Source organism: Amphiura filiformis, chromosome 4 (assembly GCF_039555335.1).
Source record: "Amphiura filiformis chromosome 4, Afil_fr2py, whole genome shotgun sequence".
NCBI lineage: Eukaryota > Metazoa > Echinodermata > Ophiuroidea > Amphilepidida > Amphiuridae > Amphiura > Amphiura filiformis.
In genome coordinates this window covers 60,216,741-60,244,552 of record NC_092631.1, presented here as the reverse complement: position 1 = coordinate 60,244,552, position 27,812 = coordinate 60,216,741, and the positions used below count along the sequence as shown (strand labels likewise).

General features: G+C 34.9%; 1 protein-coding gene across 1 annotated transcript; it reads left to right on the top strand.

Moving 5' to 3' along the window:
* The first annotated feature begins 349 nt into the window (after nt 1–349).
* Nucleotides 350–26,391, top strand: LOC140149891 (corticotropin-releasing factor receptor 1-like). Its single transcript, XM_072171910.1, has 11 exons — nt 350–541; nt 9,380–9,500; nt 10,303–10,331; nt 11,076–11,158; nt 12,813–12,957; nt 14,148–14,307; nt 14,625–14,682; nt 14,935–15,001; nt 22,301–22,383; nt 24,557–24,743; nt 25,866–26,391. The coding sequence occupies exons 1-11, from the start codon at nt 530–532 to the stop codon at nt 26,238–26,240; spliced, it is 1,320 nt and encodes a 439-aa protein (XP_072028011.1). The 5' UTR covers nt 350–529; the 3' UTR covers nt 26,241–26,391.
* Nucleotides 26,392–27,812: the final 1,421 nt, after the last annotated feature.

The following is a 27,812-nucleotide window of genomic DNA, read 5'->3' as shown; positions in this document are numbered from 1 at the left end:
ATTACCTTGGCTTAATAATTAATTTTGACGGCTGTATTTATAATTTGAAAAGTGCAACACATGTTGTGTAACTTTAATGACGAATTAAACTTTCAACTTTGGAACATTAGAGTCAAGTAAAAAAAAAAAAAGGATTAATGTATCGTGGCCGGTTTCCTTGCTTATTTTTGCCGTCGACAACTAATGGGGAACTGAAAGAGGTGGGGTATCAGAACTTAATCAAAAATGTCGGTGAGTTCATAATTATTGAAGCGTTGAAAAGGAAATAATACAAAATTACTAATGCTTTATTGACCGCAATATTACCCTGAACTTGACAGACTCAATTTCTTTCATTGTTTACCCAAGACTCCGCTCGAATATTTCCCCATATTTATTTTGAAGTCAAACGAAGTAGAGGTTCATAACATTTATCTTAAGTACATTCCGGATTTGAGATGTGAAAGTCGTCATTTGCAGACGACGGTTGGATATACGCATAACGATTACACGGAAAATTCTCTCCGTAAAGGGAAGAATTTGAAACAGGATGCATTTAAAGGTACGTTCGGAATTATTTTTATCTGTCACGATAGATGGAGGATGACTATATTTGGGTTTGGATTTGTGAGCTCTGCTGAGCTTTATTGAATCATGAGGAGCTACCGGTATATTTTGGTGGGTATCAAATGAGATATCGCATAAAATGAAGGACCAATAATTATATAGTCGGACATTTTTACGTGCGATTTTGCCGAAGTGCGACAAAGCTGCACTTTCCATTCTCCATTGTGATTTTCGCTTATCTTCTGCGATTTTCGGTTTTCTTCTGCGATTTTCGGTTTTCTTCTGCGATTTTCGGTTTTCTTCTGCGATTTTCGGTTTTCTTCTGCGATTTTCGGTTTTCTTCTGCGATTTTCGGTTTTCTTCTGCGATTTTCGGGTTTCTTCTGCGATTTTCGCCTCTTGAAATGCCTTTGTTCGGGCTGTGTTCTAATTTGCAGGATTACATAGAGTTTAGTGTGTTCATGTTGTTTGTTTGTGTGCTTGTTTGTTTGTTTATTTACCTAATCAGTCAATGCGGACGCAAGCTTGGATCCTCTATTTGACGATATAATAGATAAATTTGCAATTACGATTAAACAATATTTTCGACAAATAATATTGTGAAATGTAATACATTTCGAAGTGGTGTATTTCAGACCAGTCAAAACCTGAGCACGCACAAATTAATTTCGCAGGCTTCATCGAGGACTCGTCAGAGCAGACGGTTCTTGGAGCTTTGCTACACAAAGGGTGTATGCAGGTGAACTGTACGGGAAAATATTTAACAGAAAAAAGTTTCAAATTTGACCGTGATTAGGTTTTGTATACTATTTCCCTCAAGATTTGGTATCCTATTTGTACGTACACTATAAATCTAATGTGTTTAGGTTCTAAATGTCCAGCTGTAACACTTTTTAAACATATACACACTTTTTAAACACATGAAGGTGTTTAGGAATAACTGGAAATATTGTTTTCCATTTTTCACGAAACGATTGGTATTTTTGGAAACCCCTACTCCTTAACATCACAAATCCAAAATAAAATCAACACCGTCCATTTGGTTTACAAGTTATCGCACTTTTGAATTTGTATCTAAACGCATCCTAAACACCTATACCAATCCTAAACACCATATTTAGTTTGTGCTTAGCCTATAATATTGTATATGTTTATAGATATCAAACATCAACCTGTATATAACCTAACAAGCTCAACAGCAGTTTTTAGCTTGTGTTTAGATTATACACAGGTTGATGTTTGATATCTAAACATGTCGTTTAGCTAAACGGTAGAGCTTTAGCACTTTTTAAACACGTTAGGCGTTTAGCCAAATTGTTATAATTATCTATATGTACCTTTTCAGAAAAAGGTTTCATATTTTGAAACCTGTTCTCCTAACGCATCACAAATTCAAAATAAAATCAACACCGTCCCTTTGGTTTACAAGTTATCACACTTTGAATTTGTATCTAAACGCATCCTAAACACTTATATCCATCCTAAATACGCTATACAAGGGATTGCATACACTCTAAAGACAAGTGTTAATATTTTTAACACGTCAGCGGTAATTTTCATACTTTACACGTCAAAGTATAAGAGTCGTGTTACTTACGATTAACACTAATATGCGTTTATTGAAGTTTAAGCACCTTTATTAGGGAATAAACCAAAAGATCGATGACGTCCTATAAACGAAACTAGTTTCGTTTAGGGGGGAGGGGATAAAAATACTCGGATTACGTGTGTACAAAAACATCGGTCTGAAGAATGTGTCATTATTATTATTATATCAAAATTTTCAACATTTCATTATTACGTTTCTGGCAGGGAGGGAGGGGGTCGGCTGAGAAACGAAACTAGTTACATTTATAGGACGTCATCGATCTTTTGGTTTGTTCCCTTAACACATTGTTATTCGCGATATACTTTTACGTGTAAATAAACCCGTTGAAGTGTCAATAGCAATTTTAAAATTTGAGAAAACCGTTACTATTTTTGTGTCTTTAGAACACAAATATGCAATTTTCGTTGATTTGAATTTTGAGGGTAAATTGTTATGGTGTACCAAAACCAAAATGGCATGGAAAATCATACTTGGCGACTGGTGCTTTTCTCAAAAACTGCTCATTTTTGCAGAAATCTGCCGTTTATCTGCATGTATACGTTTATGTACATATTATCATTACTTCCCGCATTACTTTTATAGATATAATACAAAACAATATCTAAAATTTCCCACTTTGAGTGATCCTGCGTACCCCCTTTAAAACTCCAAACAGCGCGGTCTTTTTAAAATACATTTCTTGTTTCATTTGACCGCGTTCACGGTTGCCAAAACTTCACAAAGAAAGATGCTGCAAAAGTGCCTAAGATATCAGGTATTTTACGGCTTAGGAGAAATAATTCCCAATCAGGAAATAACGTTCAAACGTCATCAAAATGAGTGAAAATTCAAGTTTAACCTTTCTGTAATTTACTTTTTTCGTTTTTAAATCAACACTGATACCGAAAATATTCCCAAAAATATATATTTCAATTTTGGTCCTATACCCTGCACAAATATTACCCATGCACGCATCCCAAATGCCAAACCTTGCAAACAGGAGAATAATTCGGAAACAATTTATTTCACCACAAACTCTGCCCGATTTTTAGTCGGACTGTGTTACTAAATGTTTTCATTATTTTCATCGAAATTGCTATTTTGATATTGGTATAAAATAGAGGAGAAACCTTTCAAAGAATTTTGGAAATATACCAAAAACCCTTTAATTTTTAAATATCTGTTCTTGAATGCAAGAGAATTTTTCTTGTGTGTTTGCAAGAGCTTTTTTTCTTATGTGTTTGAAAATGGTAACATATGTCCAAGCATTAATTTTGTATGATGACTTATTTATCAAAATTCAAATATTTGTTGGCATTACCAAAAATCTTTGAACGGATTTTCCTTTATTTTATTAGTAATAACAACAGCAATTTTGATGAAATGGGGCTAAATAAAAAAGTTAAAATATTAGTAACGCATTGCACAATAATCTGATCATGGATAGCACTGAAAATAGGTCCATTGTCAGGTGAAATCAATTTGCTCCTGCTGGAGGGTTAGGCCTATATGGCAAGGGTTCTGGTTAAGGGTTATGGGCTGGGTTGGTTAGGGTTGTATACTTTAGGGTAAGAGTTAGGGATGGGTTAGGGGGCTGGCATTTTCTTCAGAAGGGGGGTCCCAAATATACAGGGGGTCATAAATTTCTGGAAAGAAAAATAGGGGTGGTCATAAAATATTTGATGAACAAAATGTAGGGAGTCACAAGATGACCACAGATAGTGTGTTTATTTTATTCAAAAAGACTAATTTCAATACAATTCTAGCCTGTTTAAGGGGTAATGTGTATCGGTGATGGGGGGGGGGGGAGGAGGTTATAAATTTGTTGTTGACGAAATAGGGGGGTCGCAATTTTATTGACGCTGACTTTTTGTAAATTTGGGACCCCTCCTTCCGAAAAAAATGCCATCCCCCTAAGGGTTTGTACGAAGTTTAGACAACAGTTCACCTAGCTTCATCTGTAAAAATAACATAAAAAAATTCAATTTTATTTGTTAAAAAATATACAAAATTCAAGAAATAAATATAGAAGCCTGCAAATGAGGTGCGGGCGCAAGTTAATCGCATAAATTAAAGGCACTATACGGTGGTGACACGCTAAATCAGAAAATCGAAAAATTCATTATAAATCAGATTTTTGCAGTTTGGTAAAGGAATCGGATGTCTTATAGACCGGATGCGGCATTATAGTGGCAAAATGTTAAATTTTGGCTAATGTTTGAGGAGTTTAAATTTACATGTGATAGGATGAAGCTGCAGATCTCACACCATCAAATCAAAGTCCCAATCAAAGAGACGTGTACTAAATTTGCATTAAGAAAACGTCATTTTTTCTTCACAGGAGCAGCGGCTCAGTTCTTAGTGACAACTATGATGGTTGAAATCAGCTCTTGCTGGGAATAAAAGTAAAAATAGGCGGACCGTCATTATTTTTTTTACTCGAAGTCTATGATGTCCGGGATTTTAATACCGTTTATACATGCAAAATCATGCCAGTGTTTCTGTACAGTACAGAAGACAGAAGAAAAAAGCTGCTGAAAATCATTAAACATTACTCGATCTGTCACATCTGTAGTTATTTGCAGGATTTAACATTGCTATAATCATGACCAATCCAAATTTAACCAAAATTATGCAAATTTCTGCTAATTTAAATGCTAAATTTGAGAATCGAAATTAAGGGCGCACAGCCATATTTCTATTTGGTAGTGCGAAATCTTCATATATCAACGCTTATCCGTTTTTTTTAATTTGTTCATATGACAAATCCTTCACTTTTATGCTATTCCTACCAATGTTTTAACACTTTCGCTGTCGACAAGTTGTTGAATTACAAATCTCTGGAATTAAATATCAACTTCTTTCATTTTGTCTCATCAAGGAGTGTTCATAAATACTTTTTTTAGGGGGGATATGGGGGAGGGATCAAACAGATTTTGGGTCCTAAAAGGGGGCAATCAAAACAATTCCGTCCTTAATAAAGGGATCAAACAAATTTCATGGTAAAAGTCCGGGGTAAAATGTAGGCCTACGAGAAGGCATGATTATAAAGTATTCAATGTAGCCTATAGGCCTACTCTCAAGCTTCAAATCAACAAAATTTGCACACTTTTTAGCTAATTATTAAAATAACATATATTTTTCGTTTCATTTTTAGGACATGAAGGGGAGGGGAGATCAAAAACATTTTAGGTCATAATTATGAAGGGGATCAAAAAAATCCACCCGTTTTTAGGGGAATCAAAAAATTTTGATATCCGAGGTTCCAACTTTTCAAACCCCCACCAAAGTATTTATGAACACTCCCCAAGTTCAGTTCAGAATAAAAAGGGAACATATCTGATATGATAATATCGTTTTATTAGCTGAAATTTAAAAAAAAGTGTAAATTTGTCAGAAATCTTGTATTGTTGCTTTAAACAAATGACGCAAGTATTAAATAAATGCATAGTGAAACTCGAAGATACGGAAATTTGATTTGATCGTACGTCAGTCACGTCCTCTTTTGTATATGTTTGTATTCTTGACCCATATTCATGATATTACAAAGGTATTGTATCAGCAGCATTGGTATCATACATATATTCTATATCGCGCAATTTATCACATATTATGTCAGCAAGTTCGGCTACTGCAAGTTGATTGTTCATGACTAATTGCAACTATTGAGTTAATTGTTTAGGGTCCAAGGGTCCTATTTGTTTACTATTCCGATCTCTTTCAAATGGTATTTCCCCGTGATTTTACCAGACCATACACATCATTTGTTGTCATTATTTATTGTGAACTTTGTCATGATTTGTAGGTTTGCTTTGGTCTTGCAAAGTTGAACGTCAATAAACCCGAACAATTACCTGTACAATTCTTTTGATAAAATCCTTCTAGTTTTGTATGAAAACGTTGAATAATTCGGCACTAAAATCGTTCTTTTATTAAAATTGTTTGGAAAGAAGTTTGATTAAACATTTAAACTATAGAAAAGTACACGTTTTAGGATCATTCACATGTTCTAACCTCTAAGACTAAAGGCCCAATGGAATTGGTTTTATTTGGTGGGGGGTGGTATTCTTTGAAATTGTGTGGGTTTTCTTGGGGGTCATCCTTTGAAATTGTGCTGGGGTCATCCTATGAAATTGCGTTGGGGGTCATCCTATGAAATTGTGCTAAACTTGCCATTTGTGTCAATTCGTTTTATTCATTTACTGTATAAAATGCAATGTTTTAACGTATGCTATGAATATACGCATACGCCACTTCAGTCACATATTATATAAATATTTGCCCAAATGGCATAGCACGGACATACTTAGTTTGTTAATGTATTAAACGCAGACATTGAAATTACTCATTTTCAAATCGTATAATTTACATTTACTCAATTATAGAACTATAATCATGATAATTGGATTGGAATACCTTTACTATTTCATATTTTGCTTTCTTTTTGATTATATGTAAAAGAAAAACGGTATTTGTGTAGCCCACAAAATATGTTTTGATAAATTATTCACAGTCCGTTGCAACTCAAAGTCCGTGTGGAATGCACTTTAACATTATTGAAAAGGTCTCCAATGTCATTTTAATCTACAATTAAAGACAATAATCTTAAATAATTGTATATCTTGTACTGTAGACCGAATTTGACTCGCGCCGCTGGTAAAGTGTTTTTCAGAAAACAGTATTGTTCCTGAAGTACAAGAACTGGCAACGAACTTTTTATACTTCATACTGTTCTTTGATAATGGATTTATATACAGGGTAAAACCAGTGAATATGATGATGTTAACAAAAAGTACCTTTGATGACGTAATTCCGTGGAATAATTTGAAAAAAATATATAAGTCCAAAGTTCTGAACTTTGTTTGTTTTTTAAGTATCGGTCACAGCAAGGCCAAATTGGTGTAATCTATTGAGGATAATTCTTAAGGTTAGCAACTATTTTCGATTTGGTAGTTCACAGCATCTTGCGAATGGTAGTGAGCTTTTGCAGAAATTGCATTGATCAATTCATAGCGAGTGTTTAGAAGAATTCAAATATCACATACTTTTGTAGGTACTGCGGTTCTTGAGTTATGTTGTAAAGATGGCTGAAACAACAACTTTTGTAACACGTACATAACTCATCTTAATGAGTTGTTAAAACAACAATGAATCAAGTAAGTTTTCAAAGTATATGATTTGTAGAATGAACTTTTGCAAAACATCCATGTGTTATTTCTTTAATAATAGCAATAGGCCCATAAATAGTGAACGTAGTCCTGCGTTACATGGCTAATTTCCCGGGCTAATTTATATACTGAAGATAGTAATACAAGCTCGGTGTTCCATGTCAATGATGAATCTTGAATTCACTACACAGCTTGCTATGGGCTATTCCAGAAATTAAAGGCATTATCCCTGAAGAAGACATGGAATTCCCCAAATCTTTCACCATTTCTTTGCTCTTGGAATTCCCCCAAAATAATGTCATTATTCTCAAAATCCTAAAGAAGACATGTGAATTCCCGTGAAAAATATTCATTTTTAGGCTTGGGAATTCCCAAACGTTTTGCCATGCAACTTTCTTTATAGGGACCCTGGAATTCCCAATTTTGTTAAGCATTTTTTTTTTTCCAAAATAGGAGTTCCCATTTTTTTGGATAAAATTGTTGTCGGGAAATTCCCTAAAAATGAATGGTAAAAATGTACAAGTCTTCTTTAGTGGGGTGGGGACGGGTGCCATTAATTTCTGGAATAACCCAATACGAGGCAGATAGGGAGGCTACAACAGATTTTCTCTACAGAAACCCATGTAGACCATTCAGTAGAAGCATAAGAGGTTCAAAGAGCAATCACGTGATTAGTTGGTGCAGTTTGTCTAGCTGAACCCGGGATTTCCAATTGCAGTTGGAAGTGTTTGTATTGACTGCTTAGTATAAGGATGGAATACAGGCTAGATTACTTCATTAAAATGAAATATGATATCTGTACTTAATTTCGCATTGGTTATATCTTATACTTACCTTATTATCTTTGATGTGGTTTACTCACCATTCCAGAAAAATACAGCACTAATATTTTGGGATTAAAAAATTATTATCAAGTTCTGCCAAATGAAACACAACTCAATTCTAATTATTCATTTAGTCCTAACTGGAGATAAAAGAAAAAGTTCACTATTTTTACTAATTTCTTGAAAAAAGAGCCAAAAACATGCATTTTCTGTATGTTTTCTGACAATCGAGTCAAAAAAATCACAGACTTGGAACAAGTCTAAGCATTCAAAATCTTGAGAATATGCCGAAATTTTACTCTAATTTTCACTTATTTTGTGTTACTTTAATAAATGGTTGATTATAAGAATGAAACATGTCCTTTCCAAAATTTAGAATGCATAAACTGAAATTAGTCTTGGTACAAGTCTTTGGGCTTGATTGTCACAGCATATGAAAAACACCCTAAAACACATGTTTTTGGCCCTTATTTCCAAAAATTGGCCAAATATTAAAATTTGACTTTTATTGCCAGTTAGGACTAACTAAAGGATTAGGATTTAGCTATGTTTCATTTGGCAAACCAGGGTAATATTTTTTTAATCCCAAAAATTAGTTCTGCATTTTTCTGGAATAGGGAGTAGAATCACGAGGAACGTGTATAGTTGCTATCTACCGAAGATAGCAATATCTTAACTATAATCTGAAGGGGCCTATACCTTTCTCGAGTCAGTAATTTAGATATTGTTTTTTTATTATTGTATCGCCAAATGTAATGATGAGAAGTATATGAAAGTATACAATTTCAGAAAGGAAATGATGCAAGAAATCCAACTAGAATAACAGATTCCTGCAAACATTTACAGTTTTTGAGAAAATCTCAAAATTGGAATTAATTGACTCGAGGAAGGTATCGGACTATGTAACTTGGGACAAAAGTTTGTCTTTGTATAACTCTGGAACAGTATTATGTCACGGCATCATATGCTTCAATGGCACTCTCAATACTCACATTTTCTTATTGCATTTTAGGCTATGTAATTTGTGTGTATATTTTTGTCTTATTTGAAGTTTTATGTCTTAACTAAAATACATTTTTGTGTGCTTTGATCAAGTTGGATACGTGCTATATCAAGAAATATGTACATATAAACTATATATGTACGTAAGGCCCGTACATGACTGAAATGTTGTATAATATTATGCATTTCACATCATTGTTATACCGTATTCAAGTATTGTTTAACGTTTTCATATTTACTGTATTTATGCAGGTCATGAGAGTCGTGGTAGTGGTTGTCTTTTATTTAGTTGGTTTGGTTTTATCCGAAGGAGATTACACAACACATGCATATGAAAGCAGTGTCTTCTTATACAATGATACAAACCCACACTGTAAGTTTTATATAGTTTCTGTATCATATTAATATTAATTGAACTTAAAATCAGAAGAACATTTTACTTCTGTTGATTTTTATGTGACACTTTGGATAAATCATTTCTCGTATAAATATTGTGAGCCGACATCACCATAAACAACATAACTAAGGGAATCAGTGTGTGATTTCCCTATAATTGTTTGATTAAAACATAATCAAACAATTGAAGAAAAATAGAACTTACCTCCACACAAGATTGCAAATTTGGTTTGACCAAATTTGTGACCAGCTACAACAACACCCGGAACAAGTCGCCAGACATGTTTTTGAGTTGTAGGCTTTTAAAGATGATATTCCCATAAAAAATTAAATTTTGGAATTCTTAATTTCATGGTATTTGTACCTAAGTGGACTTTCATAATAAAACTAATTGGTCCATTACTCAGAATAGCAATTTGACAAAAATATCAAGGTATCATTTTAAAAATTATCCATATCTTGAAAAGTATTGATGCTATTTATATAATTTTGTTATCATTTGAAAGTTAATTGTCTAGTTCTTACATTTTTATTAAAATCATGAAATGTCAAAAATGCGACTTGTTGCTGGTTTTGTCAGAAGCGGGTCACATTTGTGGACATAAAGACAATACCGTCGAGAGACATGAATTTTCTTAACTTTTATTGGAAAATGAAATGCAAACAAATACAAGTCGTGAAACATTAAACAATGTACTTTAAATACCACATGTTTTGGGGCGAAAACCTACCATAATAATCATATGTTATTGTTAACTTAGTTGTTTTTGTCTTTACAGCGTGTGAATTTGGAAAAGACCTTTCACAGGTATGCACTTATCTTATTTAGAATTTATAACCCGCAACCTGTTATACAACATTAATCGAATATTTTAAAAAAACTTGTTTATAACTTAATTAATTACTTAAAGGAGTATTTCGTGATTGTAGCATCCTCTTTTTATGACATTTTTCAGTAGATATCCACGAAAAAAGCTTATTCCCAAAATTCGAGTTGATTCCGATTTTGCGATTGCGAGTTATGCATGATTATGTACATACACTGCTCCATAGACAATGTGTTGTAATTTCGTTCTGGTATACCAGAACGAAATTCAAATTTCACGATATCTTTGCTAAGAAATTTTGGGTACATAAACATTATGTAGCCAGAGGTTTCCAATGGTATAAAAATCTCGACTTTTTTTGAAAAAAGTGGGGGATGAAGCTGTAGATCACGAAATACCCTTTTAATGAAAATAAATATCTTACACCAAGGATATGTGTAAAAAATTAAATAAATTTATTTATTTCCTTCTTTCTTTCTTCTTCATTTCTTTCTTTCTTTCTTTATAAATTAAAAATCTTACACCAAGGACAAGTGTGCACAATTATTTAATTTATGTTTATCTAACCATGTTTAAATTGTAAGCATATTTACCAAGTTCACATCCGGGTTTTGGGGCGCACGCACTTTCTTACAAGATTTATACAGTGTGCCCTCAGGCCGGATTACAGCAATTTACTTTTATTTGTTCAAACTTTCTATGTTTTTTGTTGTTGAAATGATTAGATTCACGACATCCTGAGTATTATGTTCAAATCGTTGTCTATCATCACGTGCGGGATTGCATTCCTCGTGTATTTCTTAGTAAGGTAAGTGCTTTAGGCTACGTTGAATGTTATGAAAGTGACCAGTATATACAAGCAAAGTCATTCCCCTTTTGATATGTTTGTTCGACAACCCTGGATAACCCAACAAAGCCTCATATGAAGATCATTTCTGCTTGGGGCCATGGCCATTTTGATCACTGGCCCAAGCCAATCTTCTCGCAACTGACTGCGAGCTACATGTTCAGGTACCGTATGGCTTTCTATACATGGGACAGACGGCTTAACGTCCCCTCTGAAGGACGGAATTATATCATGGTTCAATATACCCAACTCTAAATACACCCTCGCGGAAGGCAGAATTTAATCAACAGATGTTGGCAATAAAATTCAGACTTTATTTTTCTTAATATCCCAGTAAACTTTCACTGACGGGAATCGAACCGAGGCCTCATGCACCAGAAGCAATTCTAACCACTGAGCCACGCTCTCCCTTTTGAGCCTTCAGCTTTTGTATAGAACCATTGATCAGGAACTTAAATCTCTCTGTAGGGGAGAGCGGGGAGTGTTCGCCCTAGGGGCAGGTTCGCCCACCCCTTGTTTCTCAGCACTACTGCTATCAGGGAATTTGGTGATGGCAAAATTAGGTGACATAGGTCATTATAAACTTCTCATATTAGTTACGCGACATATAGGGACGTGTTCATCGAACTGCAGCCAAAACAAAAAAATTACACCAAAACGTAATTTTTTCTTGCATTCATAATGTTGTATTATCATTGATACATAAATACAGATGGTTTTAATGGAAATCTGTATTGGGAACATATGGGATTTGTCAAAGATTTAATGCAGTTATAATCTCCTTATTCGATTTGTGTTTTGCATACCCTGAAGAAAATACATAAATGTGCACAAGGGGCTCGTTCGCCCTTTTGAGGATGGGGCATGTTCGCCCTATATCTTCCCCGGGCGGACTTACCCCAAACTGGAGGGCGAACCTGCCCCATCAGCGTATCATGCAAAATATTGATAATTAAACCATTAAACAAGGTAAAACTACTGAAAAACATGTTTTTTTAAAGTTATGTGATATCGGTATTACTCATACCACAGTTTATGTCCTAATCCATTTCTCCCCGAAGTTGTAAACATGATACGTTTAAGCTCACTTTGGACCCCTACATTTTACCCTGACCAGACCCCTGCAACAAATTTAGTGACTCCCCAGAAGAGAATGAATGCCCTGTAAATACTCTTGCTAAATGTTTGCATTGAATATGTTATTGTTATGCAATGTTTAAACCTTTTTTGTGATTAGGGTGAACTTACCCCACCATATGGGCGAACCTGCCCCAATATGGGGCAAGTTCGCCACTTTGCAAAACTTTTTGTTTGCTCTATCCTGTTGCTATTGTAAGGCCTATAGGTCTGGGATTGTGGCCGTATATAGCTAAGACATAGGGCTTTCACATGGGCTAATCAGGTCATCCCTAACCTTAAAATTGACATCGCTAGGCTGGTCAGAAAAAAATAGGGCGAACACTCCCCGCTCTCCCCTACTTCCTTCCAGAAGGACCAGCCAACCGTCCGTCAGGCGTGCCCGCTGACGGCGTGCACGGCTTGTCAAGCTAACGTGTTTGAGGATGTGTACCTTCTCGATGTACTAACTGCAAATTATGTGTTTCATTTTCCGCAGAAACATTCCTGAAATTATGCGTGAAAGTAAACGTCACTGGATTCACTGGAATTTTATGATGTCTTTCATTTTACGGGATACAGTAACATTAACCTATACGGCAGTTATTACCGTGTATATAAAACAACAGCGACTTTTAACTCAGGTAAATTAAAGACTCTTCACAACCTCCTTAAATTAAAAGTTAAACCACGTTATTGTGGTATCTGCCTTTGACCCAGGCTTTTAATTACGACCATCACGATAGGCATGTTATAAACTTTGGTTATTATTTTGAACCCCAAACTAAATTCGGACCTCATATCCCTGTCCCATCATATCCGGATGGCATCCCTTGAATTTAGTCGCCTCTGCGCACTATTGGGCTTAGCCTGGCTTCGGCCGAATGTTATAAAATAATAATAATAAAAAACACGTGATGTTTATTGTTTTTACGGCATTACCCCAACAATTTTTTGTTTCCATTTTCAAATGAGATTATCATCAAAACTGTCTCAAGGTTGTTATCAATAAATATTATTAACTTGTTGCTAAATGTTTTGCATAGTGTCTTGGGCTGTATAGTGGTCAGTGAATTCATCCAAAAGTACCTTCTCAGTGAATATCGACATCATTCATCATGTTCATACTAATAAATGCCACATTATAATAATACTAAATTTAAAGGACAATAAACAAAAATGTAAACATTTTTACCATTATGTCGGCCGGTCCCTGTGTAAGTGGTCAAGCTTGCGTCATGACTTCATCATGTTCATTTAGTCCTGATGAAGTCAGAGAGACACATCTCAGACGAAAGCTCTGCCACTCATACAGGGACCGGCTGCATTGGTGATAACCAACGACGTAATCGTAGAAATACTATAACTTACTATGAATTCAGGTCGAGAGAATCTATCTACTTACGCTCTTTACCCAGCAAACATAAAAACGTTTTTAAAATGTTTTAAACACGTTATATTTTGGGTTTTGTTTTAGGCAAAACGTTTTAATAACATTAAATGTCGGGTTATATAAAGATCATGAAAACGTTTAAAAACGTTTTGTATATGAAAAATGTGTTCAAAATATTATTGAAAACTATTTTTGCAAACATTTTTTGCCAAATATTTTGTCAGCACTTAAATGACATTATGTTAAAATATTTGCAGTAGGTTTTCACAAAATGTTTTTTTAATGTTATGAAATCGTTTTATACCTTTATATACCCTTTCTATAACCCGACGTTTTCTAACAACCTTTTTATAACCTTTTGCGAATGATATCGAAAACGTTTTGTGTTTGCTGGGTTATTATTTGCGTTGTATTTATTTATTGTAGTCTCTCATTTTACAGCCAGGTATCAAGCTAATCTACATCAGTACTGCCTATACTCAAGCAACAAACGTATTTTGGATGTTTACAGAAGGGTTGTATTTATTACTTGGATTAATTTTACATCTGAGACTCAAACAAGTTTCATGGATGCGGTTAAAGCTTTTCCTGCTAGGATGGGGTAAGTTTGAAATGTGTAATTTATGGCCTAGCTGATCAGTGGCTGCAGTACAGTAACAAGAACAATAACAAGAATAACAACAACAACAACACCATCACCATCACCAAAATAATGACATTAATTGCAACAGCAGCCGCAGGAACACCAACAACACCACCAAAACAATAAAAAACTGCAACATCAGAAGCAGTAACAACATCATCACCAAAACAATGACAGTAACTGCAGCGCAGCAGCAACACAAATATGAGCAACAACAACATGATACCTGTTTTTAGGTATAACTTATAATCTTGATTTTAAACTTTATTCTGCAGGTGTACCTGGTCTAATAGTCGCAGTTTGGGCTGTACAACAACTGATATGTAATCAGGGGTAAATATTGTTAGCTCTCTCTCTCTCTAGTTTTTAATTTGTCTTACCCTCACTTCCGTCTTTCCTTCCTCCATCTTACATGCAACTTCTCTCCTCATCTCTTATTACTAGTATCTTTATTACGAGTATAATCATGATAATACCTTTTCGATGCTTTGTTATTGACATTTTGTAACATCTGACTTCAGAATTCGCCATTTAATATATATGATGCATTAACAGTCAATACTACAATTATTAACTTTTCGACAGGCTACTTAGTTTTGATGATGTAGCAGCCAGAATAATTTTATCAGGACCTCTATATTTTCTTCTTTTTGTAAGTATATACAACTTGCAAAATACCTAGTAACAAGATGCTATTCTCATTTAATGCTCTGCGTGCTAGCCACGCGCTTCAATGGAAAGTTTTGAAATATTTTCTCAAAATATCAAGAGCTATCTTAAGAACTACTGAATCAATACTAGGCTTGTTTGTACTCATTTTAATGCATTTTTCATGCTGATTCCAAATATGGTCATGAAAATTTACATTTCTGAAATTTTTTAATTAAAATTTTTTTTTTAACTTGTCGTCTGCAGTCGACACCCGCGTGAAGAGATTTACTACTAACGGGTATAAATGATTATGTTTTTCATATCAAGTATAGTTCATCAGTGTCACGCTCTATAAAGTTTAATTTATGCTTTTTATTTTAATGCTCAAAATCTGCTGCTAATAATTGGGTAATTTATCAATGTATGCTTACAGTAGTCCGACGAGTAGGACCTGTTTTTTTTTTACTTTACCAACTATACCCGAACTCTGATCGCTCAAGAAAGATTAACCACAAAAATCCACTAACCGCCTCCCGAAAACGGCGGCGCGGTCACTGGACTTTCGCGATTCGTCTTTCTTGTGCCATGTGAGATAGTGATCATAGTGCGAAATGAGTCTGGTAACTTAGAAAAAAAGGTCCTACTCGTCGGACTAGCTTACAGATACTACTGATATCATCACATCTGCTGATATCAAGTATGTCCTCTGATTAGATGCTCATATTTATTGCTGGCACTAACTATACTATGGTGATATGAGGTACCGTAGTTTATCAATGCTCACATCTACTGCTGATATCGGGTAGTTTATCAATGCTCACATCTACTGCTCATATCAGGTAGTTTATCAATGCTCACATCTACTGCTGATATGAGGTAGTTTATCAATGGTCACATCTACTGCTCATATCAGGTAGTTTATCAATGCTCACATCTACTGCTGATATGAGGTAGTTTATCAATGGTCACATCTACTGCTCATATCAGGTAGTTTATCAATGCTCACATCTACTTTTGATATCAGGCAGTTTATCGATGCGAACAACTGCTGATATCAAATAATTTATCAATGCTCACATCTGCTAATATCAAGTAGTTTATCAAAGCTCACATCTACTGCTGATATTAAGTAGTTTATCAAAGCTCACATCTACTGCTAATATTAAGTAATTTATCAATGCCAGCATCTACTGCTGATATCAGGTAGTTTATCAATGCTCACATCTACTGCCGATATCAGGTAGTTTATCAAAGCTCACACCTACTGCTGATATCAAGTAGTTTATCAAAGCTCACATCTACTGCTGATATCAAGTAGTTTATCAAAGCTCACATCTACTGCTGATATCAAGTAGTTTATCAAAGCTCACATCTACTGCTGATATTAAGTAGTTTATCAAAGCTCACATCTACTGCTAATATTAAGTAATTTATCAATGCCAGCATCTACTGCTGACATCAGGTAGTTTGAAAAATATCATATCTACTGCTGATATCACGTAGTTTATCAATGCTCACATCTACTGCCGATATCAGATCGTTTATCAATGCTCACATCTACTGCTGATAACAAATATTTTATCAATACCTGCACCTACTGCTGATATCAGGTAGTTTACCAATGCTCACATCTACTGCTGATATTAAATAATTTATCAATCCTCATATCTACTGCTGATATCGGGTAGTTTATCAATGCTCACATCTACTGCTGATATCAGGTAGTTTATCAATGCTCACATCTACTGCCGATATCAGTTAGTTTATCAATGCTCACATCTACTGCTAATATCAGGTAGTTTATCAATGCTCACATCTACTGCTGATATCAAGTAGTTTATCAAAGCTCACATCTACTGCTGATATTAAGTAGTTTATCAAAGCTCACATCTACTGCTAATATTAAGTAATTTATCAATGCCAGCATCTACTGCTGATATCAGGTAGTTTATCAATGCTCACATCTACTGCCGATATCAGGTAGTTTATCAAAGCTCACACCTACTGCTGATATCAAGTAGTTTATCAAAGCTCACATCTACTGCTGATATCAAGTAGTTTATCAAAGCTCACATCTACTGCTGATATCAAGTAGTTTATCAAAGCTCACATCTACTGCTGATATTAAGTAGTTTATCAAAGCTCACATCTACTGCTAATATTAAGTAATTTATCAATGCCAGCATCTACTGCTGACATCAGGTAGTTTGAAAAATATCATATCTACTGCTGATATCACGTAGTTTATCAATGCTCACATCTACAGCCGATATCAGATCGTTTATCAATGCTCACATCTACTGCTGATAACAAATATTTTATCAATACCTGCACCTACTGTTGATATCAGGTAGTTTACCAATGCTCACATCTACTGCTGATATCAGGTAGTTTACCAATGCTCACATCTACTGCTGATATTAAATAATTTATCAATCCTCATATCTACTGCTGATATCGGGTAGTTTATCAATGCTCACATCTACTGCTGATATCAGGTAGTTTATCAATGCTCACATCTACTGCCGATATCAGTTAGTTTATCAATGCTCATATCTACTGCTAATATCAGGTAGTTTATCAATGCTCACATCTACTGCTGATTATTAAGCAGTTTATCAATACTTACATCTACTGTATGAGGTTTATCAATGCTCACATCTACTGCTGCAGGTACCGTAAAATGGGGTAACTTTGGGCGGTCAAATTTTTTTTTAAATGGTCATATTTTCGTACAGCAATATTGTTTTTAGTCATATTTGGTGTCAATTTGTTAAGAAATATGTTTGGAAGAAATAGTAGTCGCCCATGTCTAATTTCCTTGAAATTTACGAAAAAAAAGCATTTTTTTCAGAAAAAATAAAAATCGATATTTGTGAGCAATGATTTGTGCTTGATTAATTTTGTAAGGTGTCAAATGTCACAAAAAAAAACAACTTGCCCATATACAGCGAAGATCAATTTTGTTTGATTTTTTTCCTTCATGGAATGTAATACTGTGACCAAAGTTGCCCCAAAGGCGGGGTAACTTTGGTCAGGCTATTTTTAACCCCTAGGGCACCCTTACAAAATTATTTTAAAATCTTTTTCAACTTCAAGGTGTAGAAGGGAACCCTAATGTCACAAAAAAGAGTTAATTAGAAATATAATTGGTTTTCTTTGGAAGCAGTGGTTTAAAAACTCTGAAAAGTGCCCAAAGTTACCCCATTTTACGGTAGTTTATCAATGCTCATCTACTGCTGCATAAGGTTTATCAATACATGTACTCACAACTACTGCTAATATTAAGCAGTTTATCAATACTTACATCTACTGCAAGAGGTTTATCAATGCTCACATCTACTGCCGATGTCAGATACTTTATCAACTCCTGATATCATTTAGTGTTAGTTTATAAATGCTCACAACTACTGCTGATATGAGGTAGTTTATCAATGCTCACATCTACTGCTGATATTAAATAATTTATCAATCCTCATATCTACTGCTGATATCGGGTAGTTTATCAATGCTCACATCTACTGCTGATATCAGGTAGTTTATCAATGCTCACATCTACTGCCGATATCAGTTAGTTTATCAATGCTCACATCTACTGCTAATATCAGGTAGTTTATCAATGCTCACATCTACTGCTGATTATTAAGCAGTTTATCAATACTTACATCTACTGTATGAGGTTTATCAATGCTCACATCTACTGCTGCAGGTACCGTAAAATGGGGTAACTTTGGGCGGTCAATTTTATTTTTTAAATGGTCATATTTTCGTACAGCAATATTGTTTTTAGTCATATTTGGTGTCAATTTGTTAGAAATATGTTTGGAAGAAATAGTAGTCGCCCATGTCTAATTTCCTTGAAATTTACGAAAAAAGCGGGATTTTTGACCAAAAATTAGCATTTTTTTACATTTTTTTCAGAAAAAATAAAAATCGATATTTGTGAGCAAGGATTTGTGCTTGATTAATTTTGTAAGGTGTCAAATGTCACAAAAAACAACAACTTGCCCATATACAGCGAAGATCAATTTTGTTTGATTTTTTTCCTTCATGGAATGTAATACTGTGACCAAAGTTGCCCCAAAGGCGGGGTAACTTTGGTCAGGCTATTTTTAACCCCTAGGGCACCCTTACAAAATTATTTTAAAATCTTTTTCAACTTCAAGGTGTAGAAGGGAACCCTAATGTCACAAAAAAGAGTTAATTAGAAATATAATTGGTTTTCTTTGGAAGCAGTGGTTTAAAAACTCTGAAAAGTGCCCAAAGTTACCCCATTTTACGGTAGTTTATCAATGCTCATCTACTGCTGCATAAGGTTTATCAATACATGTACTCACAACTACTGCTAATATTAAGCAGTTTATCAATACTTACATCTACTGCAAGAGGTTTATCAATGCTCACATCTACTGCCGATGTCAGATACTTTATCAACTCCTGATATCATTTAGTGTTAGTTTATAAATGCTCACAACTACTGCTGATATGAGGTAGTTTATCAATGCTCACATCTACTGCTGATATTAAATAATTTATCAATCCTCATATCTACTGCTGATATCGGGTAGTTTATCAATGCTCACATCTACTGCTGATATCAGGTAGTTTATCAATGCTCACATCTACTGCCGATATCAGTTAGTTTATCAATGCTCACATCTACTGCTAATATCAGGTAGTTTATCAATGCTCACATCTACTGCTGATTATTAAGCAGTTTATCAATACTTACATCTACTGTATGAGGTTTTCAATGCTCACATCTACTGCTGCAGGTACCGTAAAATGGGGTAACTTTGGGCGGTCAATTTTTTTTTTTAAATGGTCATATTTTCGTACAGCAATATTGTTTTTAGTCATATTTGGTGTCAATTTGTTAAGAAATATGTTTGGAAGAAATAGTAGTCGCCCATGTCTAATTTCCTTGAAATTTACGAAAAAAGCGGGATTTTGACCAAAAATTAGCATTTTTTTACATTTTTTTCAGAAAAAATAAAAATCGATATTTGTGAGCAAGGATTTGTGCTTGATTAATTTTGTAAGGTGTCAAATGTCACAAAAAACAACAACTTGCCCATATACAGCGAAGATCAATTTTGTTTGATTTTTTTTCCTTCATGGAATGTAATACTGTGACCAAAGTTGCCCCAAAGGCGGGGTAACTTTGGTCAGGCTATTTTTAACCCCTAGGGCACCCTTACAAAATTATTTTAAAATCTTTTTCAACTTCAAGGTGTAGAAGGGAACCTAATGTCACAAAAAGAGTTAATTAGAAATATAATTGGTTTTCTTTGGAAGCAGTGGTTTAAAAACTCTGAAAAGTGCCCAAAGTTACCCCATTTTACGGTAGTTTATCAATGCTCATCTACTGCTGCATAAGGTTTATCAATACATGTACTCACAACTACTGCTAATATTAAGCAGTTTATCAATACTTACATCTACTGCAAGAGGTTTATCAATGCTCACATCTACTGCCGATGTCAGATATTTTATCAACTGCTGATATCATTTAGTGTTAGTTTATAAATGCTCACAACTACTGCTGATATGAGGTAGTTTATCAATGCTCACATCTACTAACAGCACACAATTTATAAATGCTCACATCTACTGCTGCAGGTAGTTTATCAATTCTCACATCTACTGCTGATATCAGGTAGTTTTTCAATTCTCACATCTACTGCTGATACCAGGTAGCTTATCAATGCTCACATCTACTGCTAACAGCACACAATTTATAAATGCTCACATCTACTGCTGCATGTAGTTTATCAATTCTCACATCTACTGCTGATATCAGGTAGCTTATCAATGCTCACATCTACTGCTGATATCAGGTAATTTATCAATTCTCACATCTACTGCTGATACTAGGTAGCTTATCAATGCTCACATCTACTGCCGATATCAGGTAGTTTATCAATGCTCACATCTACTGCTGATATCAGGTAGTTTATCAATTCTCACATCTACTGCTGATACTAGGTAGCTTATCAATACTCACATCTACTGCTGATACTAGGTAGTTTATCAATGCTCACATCTACTGCTGATACTAGGTAGCTTATCAAAGCTCACATCTACTGCCGATATCAGGTAGTTTATCAATGCTGACATCTACTGCTGATATCAGGTAGTTTATCAATTCTCACATCTACTGCTGATACTAGATAGCTTATCAATGCTCACATCTACTGCCGATATCAGGTAGTTTATCAATGCTCACATCTACTGCTAATATTAAGTAATGTATCAATGCCAGCATCTACTGCTGATATCAGGTAGTTTATCAATGCTCACATCTACTGCTGATACTAGGTAGTTTATCAATGCTCACATCTACTGCTGATACTAGGTAGCTTATCAATTCTCACATCTACTGCTGATACTAGGTAGCTTACCAATGCTCATATCTACTGCTGATACTAGGTAGCTTACCAATGCTCACATCTACTGCTGATACTAGGTAGCTTATCAATGCTCATATCTACTGCTGATATCAGGTAGTTTATCAATGCTCACATCTACTGCTGATACTAGGTAGTTTATCAATGCTCACATCTACTGCTGATATCAGGTAGTTTATCAATGCTCACATCTACTGCTGATACTAGGTAGCTTATCAATGCTCACATCTACTGCTGATATCAGGTAGTTTATCAATGCTCACATCTACTGCTGATACTAGGTAGCTTATCAATGCTCACATCTACTGCTGATACTAGGTAGTTTATCAATGCTCATATCTACTGCCGATATCAGGTAGTTTATCATTGCTCACATCTACTGCTAATATCAGGTAGCTTATCAATGCTCACATCTACTGCTAATATCAGGTAGTTTATCAATGCTCACATATACTGCTGATACTAGGTAGTTTATCAATGCTCACATCTACTGCTGATACTAGGTAGTTTATCAATGCTCACATCTACTGCTGATATCAGGTAGTTTATCAATGCTCACATCTACTGCTAATATCAGGTAGTTTATCAATGCTCACATCTACTGCTGATACTAGGTAGTTTATCAATGCTCACATCTACTGCTGATACTAGGTAGTTTATCAATGCTCACATCTACTGCTGATATCAGGTAGTTTATCAATGCTCACATCTACTGCTGATATCAAATAGTTTCTTATTCCCATATAATAAAGCTGATACCAGATATAGAATTACAAATTCAAATAGAACTGCAGATTCGTATCAGGTAGTTTTTCAATATCCACAAATACTATTGCCTTCTGCCATGTCTGCCCCATTATCTCCAAACACTATTTCCTTTGTTCCTTCAGGCTAATCTTCTCATAATCATCCGAGTATTATATACCCTTCGTGGAATGATACAGATGGACCTCAGACAAAAGGACACAGTGAAGTAAGTTGACAATTACCATTATGAATTCATAATAAAAATGGTATAAACACAAAATGTCATATCTTGTTAAAGGCCATTTTTGTTGACCAGGCAAACTGCGACCATATGGTTTTGGGTAGCAATCCACCACATAACTGTGGGATAAATAACGATTACACTGTCAAGTTCATGTGTTTTCCAGATATTTGGTCTTTAATGATGGGTACTGCACATCACAAACTTTTCTTCTAAATTTAAACTTGTCAGGGCATGTCTCAAATTTTTTCTGAACATTGAATTTACAGTCATGTTTTACTTGTTTGTAGGCCTATTTTGTGTGTGCAAAATGTTGTCAATTTTAAGGGATGGGGTATGAAAGTTTGGACAGTATTTATTGTGGGACATTAGAGCACATCAGACATATCAAATTGCATTCTGAATACGAAGAATGTCCGTCTGATATCAAATAATTTTGATTTTTGAAATTCGCAATGTAATACACATTTTATGGCAAATGATTAAAAATTGATATTTTTGATATTTAACAGTACTCGAAGTAAACTTTATAAATCTGATGATTTATACTTAAAGTGTATGTAGGTGGGATGAAAAGCCGACAATCAATTGAAAATTTTGACCGTTCGTATTGAAGATATGGATTTTTTGGGGAAAAAATCCATATCTTCAATATGAAAAATCAAAATTTTCAATTGATCGTCGGCTTATCCTCCCAGCTACATACACTTTAAGAATATATCATTAGATTTATAAAATTTACTTCGAGGACTATTATATATCAAAAATGTGAAAAATATAATTTTGTATTATATCATGAATTTCAAAAAATGAAAATTATTTGATATCAGAAAGACATTCTTCGTATTCAGAATGCAATTCGATATGTCTGATGTGCTCTAATGTCCCACAATAAATACTGTCAAAACGCTCATTCCAGATCCCTTAACCTGCCTGGATGTGTGATATCTGCCTGTTTTGAAAGAATTCAATGCAACTATGGTCTCCTTAATTTACAAGGCATTCTTCTTTGTGGATGTTTAAAGTCCCATTCAGTGATCCCAGCGAAAGTGTAAAAAATTAAAATTATTTGTTAATTGCTTGAAAGTGAAGGATAAGTCATTCAAATTGTCATTTGGTATTTTTGAAATGAAAAAATATGGCAAAAAACGAAGAAAACAGCAGTACTGACGAAGTTGAAGCCCCATTCAAATACATGTAGCAGCTAATTTATACTGTCAGTATATAAATTACAGATTCGTGTAAATGCCTTATTTTGTCTTAAATACACGGCTTTTGGCTGAACCACTCGCAGGCTATGTGAGCAAATCTACGACAATGAACAATGTACCAAAATCTGAATTTTGATGATTTTTACGATCGTCCGGAGGAGCAAATCACTGAATGGGCCTTTAACTGAAATTTTGAAATAATTAGTACTTTAACAACATCCGTAATCTGTTTTTGACTGTCTGATTACAATACCTTATCAAATTTGTTTGTAATTTACAATTAAAATAACCAGTACATATGGCCAGAAATGAATAAGTCTGTTTCTAGTAGCCCGCACACAGTGCATTCTGTGGGCATTTCTTGCCCATTGCAATGTTTAAAAAAAAATGTGCTTAAAAATCATTAAAATCAGAAAAAGGAGAGAAAAAAGAAGAAAAGAAACAAGCTAGAAACAGGTTAGAAATAATTACACGATCAGCGGAAGCAATGAAAAATTGTATAATCATGTGGTAAACTAACATAGCAGTAACAACAAAACAAATTGTGAAGTGGTTCCTGTTGTGCATTGAGCATTGCATTTTTTTGTGTGTAAAAATATAAAAAAATTGGGGACCTAATATCAGGAGTATAAATATTTTCACTCATATTTGGCTATTCCAGTTAAAATCCACACTACCCCTGTGGATGCCTTTTGAAATATCTTCCACAGAGGGAGTATGTTTTTCAAATGTAATTGGTCAGGGCTAATCAATTTGAAACCTATACTCCCCCTGTATTATGGCTACCTATATCTTCCACAACTGGTGTGAGTATTTCAAACCGAAGTTGCCCAACTGTCTATTGTATTTGAAACTCATACTCCCTCTATGGAAGACCGTAGCTAAATCTTGCACAGGGGTAGTGTGGATTTCAACTGGAATAACACATTTTTATTTTTCACCTCTAGAACTCTTGCCAAAAGGACATTGGTGCTATCCATTCTACTTGGTATGTACTTCCTATTGCCAATAATAATCCATGCTGTTACTGATGGCTATTGCGGAGTGACAAATGCAGTGTTATTCATCAACTCTCTTGTGTCATCATTATATGGTTTTCTGGTTGCCTTGCTTTATGTTTTACTTAACAATGAGGTAAGAACAGTGTAGTCTTTGTAAAAATTCTTTTGGGGGTCCAAAATATGTTAAATGTTCAGTGGCATATCAGGGTCAGTTGTTGGAGTGGGAAAAGACAAACAAATCCAGGTGGGCATAATTTTGGTCCCGTGCTACTTACTGTGATAATTGTGCGAAGCGTGAAAAATTTTTAATTCATTTTTTTACATGACAGGTCAATTTTATCAAACTTAATGAGAATTTTGTCATTTTGATGAGAATATCCTATTAATTTTGAAGAAATCTGTTAATTTTGAAGAGAAACTTGTCATGTCCCTATCTGAATAGTTTCCATTGTCAAATTTGACAAGTTTTTATTCAAAAATGAGTAGATCATTTTAAGAGTGTTGGGGTATTTGATATTTGATATCATGGTCAACTTTTTCAATACCACACTAAGTGAATCTTACATCCAACTAATATTCCTAGAATGTGTAACATGTACAACTAATGGTTAGTATCTTTGCATGCCCTACTGGGTGATAGCAATTTAGCTCACTTAACCCTAACCATACTAAACAACTCACAGGTATCACACGTGATACGATTGCATCATCATGCAAATAGTCATATGGTCGCGGAAAGCTTGGCCGGGCAAGCTACACCCCCGTGGCAAGGTAGGCCTGTGCACATGTCTGGCACCCGAGGGGTCAGTGGTTCAAAACCGCACCCAAGAAAAAAAGGTTTCTATTCTTCTTTCTTTCTTCCTTCCTTCCTTCTTTCCCCCTCTCCAAAAAGCAGTGTGGGCGTTAGGGTTAATGCCATAATTGGCTATTCCAGTTGAAATCCATACAACCCCTATGGAAGACATGACCTTAATCTTCCACACAGGTTGCGCAGACTTCAAATGTAATCACCCATTCAGCCATCCCCATTTGAAATTCACACTCCCTGTGTAGAAGATTAAGGTCATCGGTCATGTCTTCCATAGGGTGTACTCTGGCAACATTACCACGTAAAGTACTAATATAAATCTGCCACTGCAAAATCATTGTGTTACTCTCATCTTAAGACGAGACACACTATAGTGCCAAAATAGTATTTATTGAAGTACATATACGATTTATGTTTTTCAAACTTTATTCTCTTCACCCATCTCAGGTCATGGATTATGCAATTCGACATATGCCATCGTGGTTACAAGGTCCAGTAACAAACCTGAGGTTGAGAACTCCCTCTTCCACGTCCACCTCTTCCATGAAAACTAAAGTAACTACAGTGCACACAAACAATAACAAGAACAGTTTCTCTTTTAACCCAAGTCCAAATGTTAGTCCAAGGAGTCCAAGACATAGTGCAGTCTCTAATGCAGCAAAGGATGGATATAGCCAGGTACAGATGGTCTATGGCACACATTTGACTCCAGGGGATGAGGTTCCTTCTCATCAACATGACCCTAATGAGAAAGGGGTTGAGAATTATACAGAAACAACATTCACATTCAATTCTCCACACATGCAAGGTGATGTTGTGTAAGAAATTAATATGGAATTTAAGTAAGAGACTCCATTATAAGTACGCCATGTACGTGGATGTATGTACTGTGTTATGAACATCACATACGCGTTTGACTGATATTTCCATTAATATTGTAATAATTAAACAACGGTTCCTACGTTTTAGTCATAATATTGGATTTTGATAAAACTACAGCACCTAATTAAAGTGTTCATTTTAGCAGGGTATTTTAATTTTAAAAAGTGCATTACAATTGTGTGAAAAAAACAGGATTTTGAAAAATACTGAGGGTATCCTCCTCAGCAAATGTTTCAATATGACTTTAAATCCATATCTTCCATACAAGGTGTCTGGATTTCAACTCAAATAGCACAACACTGGATTTTGTATACAATAATTCACAAGTTTTGTAGTGTCTATGGGGGTGTATGTACAGGTATGTTGGGGTGTGTGCATGTTTACCTGCAACCGGGGACACACACAAGACTCTTTGCTATCAAACCGTGGATCTACTTGCAAACAAACTCTGTCCTCAGTTTGCAGAGGTAGGAAGCAAATGCATTTGAGAGCTGCTACGTCTGCTATTGTGCAGTAATATTGACCTTAGTTGGTAGGCATATTTCGTAATGTGTTTTATACACAGCTTACACACACACAAAAAAAATCCGATATTTTGATCATTAGTTTGCCATTTATACCTCAATTCAGAATCCTCAGTTTGATAGCAATACACAATGTCCATGGTTGACAGTAGGCATAAGTAGGTAGGGGTGGGTGTGTGATGTCTTTAAATCATTTGAATATAAAAAATATTTTTGTACAATATAATATATATTGTGTGTATTACAAAGTTTATGTAAATAATTATATTTTTGTCATATTGTGTATCTTCTGTATCACAACATGTGCAAGATTTATCAGTGCTTTCAAATACATAGGCAGGTATTCCAAAATTGGAACCAAATATAATTGTAATTGGCACTTTCCTGCCACTGATGGGGTGAACATCGATAGGCCTATCACATATTATACAAAAACATGCAGACACAGGCATTCGAAATAAGCCCTATCGTAGTGCAATTTGCACCCCAAAATTTGCCAGTTACGATACAACTTTAACAGTGTGGTGCAAAATTGTGATCCCGGGATTGTGATACCACATTGTACTGATTTTATGTGTTGATTGCCTGAGACTGCACTTCAAATTGCTTTGCATCAAATTAAATTGCACCTCAACTTTCAAAATGGGGTGCAAAAGAAAATTAATTCAACGACTGGACACAGCTATGATACTAACACATGATTATTAAATAATGAAAGAGGTCAAAAAGAAGGGCGTAATCAATGTTGAACCCACCAACAGCAGGCAAGTGCTTATTATAGAAATGGTCTATAGCCTGGCCTAACCTGGGTATTAAAGAGACAATCAGTTCTTAATATTGGCATTACTTATATTACATACTTATATTTTCAAAAGCTCTTATATGCTTTTATTAACTAACACCCAGCCCAACTTACCATTTAATGGGAGCAAAATACAGTTGATCTTTGCTGAGGGTGCAAGTGCTGGCAACCTCTCCTCTCCTGGGT

Coding starts and splice junctions, on each gene's coding strand:
- LOC140149891 (XM_072171910.1), top strand. Junction 12,958..14,147: donor AACAGCGACTTTTAACTCAG/GTAAATTAAAGA, acceptor CTCATTTTACAG/CCAGGTATCAAGCTAATCTA. Junction 14,683..14,934: donor CAACTGATATGTAATCAGGG/GTAAATATTGTT, acceptor ACTTTTCGACAG/GCTACTTAGTTTTGATGATG.